Source organism: Ailuropoda melanoleuca, chromosome 2 (genome assembly GCF_002007445.2).
Source record: "Ailuropoda melanoleuca isolate Jingjing chromosome 2, ASM200744v2, whole genome shotgun sequence".
NCBI classification, from domain to species: Eukaryota; Metazoa; Chordata; class Mammalia; order Carnivora; family Ursidae; genus Ailuropoda; species Ailuropoda melanoleuca.
The window spans coordinates 188,327,500-188,333,685 of record NC_048219.1 but is presented as its reverse complement, the minus strand read 5'-3'; the positions used below and the strand labels follow the sequence as shown (position 1 = coordinate 188,333,685).

Below are 6,186 nucleotides of genomic sequence, written 5' to 3'. Positions count from 1 at the left end.
GGGCAGACCTGTTGTGGGGAAAGAAGCATGTTATTAACTATTTCAGTCAGTTCTGATTCCACTTTTCAAATAAAAATGAATTTATCTGAAATTGAAAGAAAATTAAGTCATGTGTATGCATGAGGAAGTAACAGGAAACAAAACAACCATCTCAGAAACGGGTCAAAACAACCAGGGGGTGAATACACGACATGTGCAAAACCCCCACGTTCAGTATTTAAGGGCCCCTGGCAGAGGGCAAATATCAGACCTCCCGCATCCCTTGAGTCTCCCTCCTCACTGCTCCTGAGTCCTCTCTCCTGACACCATGGGGTGCTGTGGCTGCACAAGTTGTGGTGGTGGCTGCCGTGGCTGCTGTGGCAGCTGTGGTGGCGGCTGTGGCAGCTGCACCACCTACAGGTGCTACTGGGTGGGCTGCTGCTCCTGCTGCGGCTCCCGTGGCTGCGGCTCCCGTGGCTGCAGCCGTGGGAAGGGCTGCTGCTGGAAGCAGTGCCCTGCTAGGCGGGCGGCCTCTGCTAGCGTGTGCCCAGATGGCGCTGGCCTGTTGGTGCCACTTTCCCCCAACTCCTCCATTTCTCCTCCCACGACCTGCCAGTCCATCCCAGGTCCTTAAGAGCTGGAAGCTGACACTCCCGCTGTGTCACATCACAAACTGATCATTTCAAAAAGACCCTGCTATTGACAAGAACAGCAAGAACTCTGAGAGCAGGAGACAGCCCAGCTCCTGGAGTCAATTCACATGCTGAACAAACTGAAAATGGAATCGTAGCTACTAATTTATTTCTGTTTTTCTGAAATTCTTTCCCACAACTTTGGTGCCTGCATTTCCATCGTGCCCACACGTCCCGGGCCTTTTCTACTCTGTTCTCATGCCCGGCAGGTCTGTGCCGCTGAAAACCAAAGGCACGGAGAGAATAATGTACTAGACGTGGATGGCTGAGATCTCCTTTTTTGATTTTTATTTGTTGTCTTGCTATGAAAGGACCGTTTGTGTTGCATAAATCCATGCAAGCTAAATAAAGAAACCGTTGTTGGGGAGAACGTCCCCTATTGTTGGAGTCTGGTCCTTTAAGATCACAGTCGCCCTGGGGGGCAACACGGGCCGTGACCCAGGGCTGTGCAGGCTTGGGGGGATGAAGACACAGGGCCACGGAGAAAGACCACTAACCGCAGGTTTTGCCTTGAGACCCATTTTCAAAAAAAAGGAACTGATATGTTTTGTTCTATCAGGTTTTCTGCCAATTCCCATGTACAGACCCTCAAAAGAATTGGATTTCCTTGTCAGCCTCCAACTCCAGGCAAGCAGCCCGTTCCCTGGGTGTCGGTGAAGCCCTTTCATGGTTGAAATTTCAATGCTTATCTTTAATTCCTGCCACGAACTGTGTAGACATTGTTCTACTAATCTTTTGTTTGAATGCTCTCCTGCCTTGTTCGCTGCCCTCAGGATTGCGACTGACTCCATTTCCGGGGCTTGAAACTTGGCTTTGCAGGGATGACAGGTGACCTGGGAAGCAGGGGGCAGGGCTGTGGCCTGAAAGCTGGAGAGAAGAGGCAGGCACTCCTCGAGAATCAGAGGCAAAGAGGCAAAGAGGTCGACCACAGCTCTGCTCAGGGTTGTGCCCTAAAGGTTTTACCTCCCTGCTCAGGTCACTTGAAGGTTAGGTCCATCAGGAAGCTCAGAACCAGATATTTGCCTTGTCAAAAATGGTCTTCCTTTTCTCTTTGAGGTGGGGTGTCCTTCGTGTTGCCCCAAAGCCAGGCCGTTGTGTCAAGATGCAATGAGATTTTCAGAAAGCAAACATGATGTCTCTGTTGAGCAACCCCTTTCTGTTGGTTATTTAGAGGGTGCACCTGTCTGTATCAAAGTAATTCTGGAAAAAATCCCTGAGGGGTAGTCCTGAACATAAACTTTCTCTCTTTTTTCTTTATTAAAAAAGAAAAACCCATGACTCCATTCCTTTTTCCAGTAAAAATCTTTTTCTCCCTGTTCCTAGTCACCAACAGGTCTAGGGTAGCCTTATTTACACAACTTCAGGGTCCGGTCTCACTGTCTGGGACACTCAGTTCTTTGAAATCAATGGGATTGTTATTATTCTTTCCAAAAAGGCTCACATGTCACCTTGGGTTGAAGGAACATGAACTCACTTTGTGCTGTTGTCACTCCAGTAGAACGGCAGGTGTTTTTCCCCAAATCGGCCTAACTCACCCCAATAGGACATTCTTAAGACAAATGTAATACATCTACCAATCTGCATACATCTTTCCATTTCAAATACCAATCAGAAGAATGTGGCCTTTGACACAAAATGCTTATCACGGAGAGTGATTTGGGGAAGAGGTCATGACCAGGTCAGGCAAACAGGTATTTCACTCTTACACAGCAATGGCTCTGGGCTGGGGTGGGTCGAGATGCACCGAGAGTGGGATTGTATTCAGGTGCTGTCAAAGTTCACTGAGTCCACGTAGGCCTGTATGTAAGAGTTCAGTCCCAGTCTCTTCGTTTTTACTTTCTTTCTTCCTTCCTTCCTTCTTCTTTCTTTCTTTTTAAAATTTTATTTATTGATTTGCAAGAGAGCACGTGTATGAGCAGAAGGGGGGGCAGAGGGAGAGGAAGAATCAGATGCCCCATGGAGCAGGGAGCCGGATAGGGGACTTGATCCCAGGATCCTGAGGTCATGACCTGAGCGAAGGCAGACACTTCACCGCCTGAGCCACCCAGGCATCCCACTCTGGCATCTTTCTTACAAATGGTGAAAATATTTTAATTTTGCATTTGCCAGTTTCTGAGGGTGATTCTTGGCCTCATTTTCATGAGAACAAACAAAGTAAATGTGCAAATGTGGATCTAAGATGTTGACCAAGGACCTCCCCCCGCAAAAAACAAACAAACAAAACTTTTTCTGTCCATTCATGAGCAAGAGGATGAAGACTTTTGAAATCTCTGTGTAACATGGGGATAAGGACTGCAATGACTCTTGGCCAAACCAAAGCATCCACAAATATACCTACCATGAGCACCTGATTCTTAAGACCCAGAAAGATTCTCCTCATGTGTAACTAAGAGAATACAAGTCAAGCATAGAGAGAAAACATCTGTACAATTGAAGAATTTAATTACTACACCTAGTAGATTTAGAAATTGGGAAGAATTAATCTATACCAACTTTGTGGCATGTCCTATAGTTTAAGAAACTTAGCCATTTACCTATAGACAGGAGAACTTCCAAACAATTCGGGACAAAAAATGCCCTGAGGCCTATTTTCTTTAGAAGGACTCCAGGTTTGGAAAACCCATGCTCTCCTTTGTTGATCGTCCCAATGCACTGTCACCTGGGACTTACCGTCTTCTCTATCTACAACGGAAATCTACTCTACTTTCGTGTTTCCCCTTGTCCGCTGGAGACCCGGGAGTAGCATCTAGAAATCTGCTCATCCAAAGTCTTCATAGACCTGAGGACAGCCTTCAGTCTTTTCCTTGTCAAATCTAACAACCCCAGTATTTTAGCCTTTGGTGAAGAATGAACTGCATTCAATCTCACAGTTGGGCCCTGACACCAGCAGCGTCAGCATCATAAGGGAACTTGTTAGAAATGCACATTTCAGAGAGTCTGGGGGTGGGCCCTAGAATCCGTGTTCTAGCAAGTCCTCCAGGTGATTCCGAAGCATGTTTAAATTTGAGATCTTTTGACTGTGTCAATCTTGAGGAAGAAGCTAGTTTCCATTGGGAGACGGGCGTGTCATCCCATCACAATAGGCACCTCATTTACTACGAACGTCCCATTTTTCCACTGAAGATGTTTTAGAAATAGAGATGATTAAAAAATTGTTTTAATTTAAAAATTAAAAAAAGAGAAGATAACTTTTTACTGATTTGCATTATTCGGTCCCCTTTCATATGCTTACTTTGCCTTCAAGATCTTCTTTCCATATCTTTTCTTAGACCCATGAGTTGACGAAGTCTACTATTTCGAAAGCAGCATCTTTTCTCGCTAAGACTGTATCAACTGCTAAATTTGCACAAAAACAACCCAAAATGCAGGGTTCCCTAATAATTACCTGGTGCTTCTAGGCTTACATCTCAATGCATACATTTCAACACATATATAATTTTCCTATCAATAAATAATAACTTGGAACTCATTTACTCAACTCTAATACCAGTTTGGGGTTGGGAAGTGTGATCTCCCTAACAACACCAAGTGGTGAACATTCTTTTCATGATGTCAGTTAAATATACAATAAGAAATAGAATAACTGTCCTTGGCTTCACAGCTGCTAGTCAGACGAAGCCGGGTGCATTTGCCCTTTCCTCAGTGACCAGTGCTGCCAACCTTTGAGTTACTTATCTCGATACTGGTTCTTAGACTAGTGAGGGGAGAAAATAGAAGCATGTCATTTCGGGAAGTACCGACAGAATATAAAAATAAAGACAGTATAATAAATATAGCTTGTATGAACATTCTTTTAGGCCACCTACCTAATTCCAGATAGATCCCAAGAGCCAAAAACAGCTCGTGCAAAGAGCAGTTTGATTGCCTGAACGACAAAATCCCTTTCCCTGGAAACAATGCTCCCCTCTTCTCTGACACACACAAACACACAGCGAATCCCAACCAAACATCACAGGCTTCCACGGAGATAGAGGTGGTCTAATTCTTACCTAGGTGAAGAGTCCAGAAAATCAGGATTGAAACCATGTCTGGGAAATTGCAATTCCAGAACTCATGATTTCCTTAGTGATCTATATTTGTTACAAGGTGCAATCTTTAACCTGAAGGTGAAAAAACAAGTAGAGCAAAAATAAACTACATACTAACAACAACAAAGAAACCCAGGTGGAAACATTTAAAACAATACCATTTAAAATCGCTCCAAAGACAATGATACTTAGGTATGAATCTAACAAAACATGCACAGAATCTATATTCTTGCAAGTTACGACATGCAGATGGAAGCAATTACAGAAGTCCTAAATAAACAGGGAGACACATCATGTTTGTGGGATTTGAAGATTCAACATAGCGAAGATGCCAGTCTCCAAACTGATCTGTAGGTTTAATGTAATTCTGAAGTCCCCGCCAGGTGTTTTGTAGAAACAGACGAGCTTATTCAAAAGTGTGTATGAGAAGGCGCAGGACCTATAATAGCTAAGGCAATTTTGAAAAAGAAAAGTAAAGTGAAAGGAGTCCTCTACCTGACGTCCAGGATTATTCCACAGATACAGTCATCAAGACAGCGTGGAATGGGAAGACGGACCAACTTTCAGATCCGTGGAACGGACTCAGGGGTCCAGAAGGAGACCAACACTAACACGCCCAGTTTATTTTGACAAAGGAGTGAAAGCAATTGAGAATAGTCCTTTCAACAGTTGCAGCTGGAGCAGCTGGACATCCAGAGCCGAGAAAAGAAAGAAAAAGAAAAAAGAATCTCAACCTGAACTTCATACCTTACACAAAAATTACCTCAAAGTCAATCATGGGTTTAAAGGTAAAACATAAAACTTCTATAAAGTTTTTAGAAAAAAAGTAGGACAACATGTTTAGGACCTGGATCAAGGTGAAGCGTTTTCAGATATGACACAAACCATAAAAAGAAAACTTGATTAGTCAGACCTCATCAAAATTAAACTCTTCGCTCTGTGAAAGGCCTGCTAGACAGGACGAGGAGACAAGCTACAGGCTGAGACAAGACATGTGCAAGCCACTATCGAGCAAAGGACTCGTTTCAGAAAAGAGGGCACCTGGGTGGCTCAGTCACTGAAGCATCTGCCTTTGGCTCAGGTCACGATCCCAGGGTCCTGGGGTCCAGTCTGCATCAGGCTCCCAGCTCCGTGGGGAGTCTGCTTCTCCCTCTCCCTCTGCCTCTGCACCGCCCCCCCCTCCAGCTCATGCTCTGTCTACTTCAAATAAATAAATAAAATCTTTTTTAAAAAAAAAGAATACATAAAGAACTCTCAACACTCAATGGTAAAAGAAAACAACCAATTAGAAAATGAACAAGAGACGTGAGCATGCTTTTCCGTGACGAGGATATGCAGATGGCACGTAAGCACACGGAAAGTATGCAGCATTCTTAGCCATGGGGGAAATGCACACGAAACCACAAGGAGCCACCACTACATACCTACCAGAATGGCTAAAACCCAAAATAGCGACAACACCCAAAGCTGGGGAGGATGCAGAGAAA

General features: G+C 44.3%; 1 protein-coding gene across 1 annotated transcript; it reads left to right on the top strand.

Moving 5' to 3' along the window:
* Nucleotides 1–307: 307 nt before the first annotated feature.
* LOC117796003 (small cysteine and glycine repeat-containing protein 5-like) lies at nucleotides 308–613 on the top strand. The gene has a single exon (XM_034642595.1). It carries the CDS (start codon nucleotides 308–310, stop codon nucleotides 611–613), a length of 306 nt encoding a protein of 101 aa, XP_034498486.1.
* Nucleotides 614–6,186: the final 5,573 nt, after the last annotated feature.

Bases quoted from the DNA above. Each gene is read 5' to 3' on its own strand.
- LOC117796003 (XM_034642595.1), top strand. From the start codon at position 308: ATGGGGTGCTGTGGCTGCACAAGTTGTGGTGGTGGCTGCCGTGGCTGC.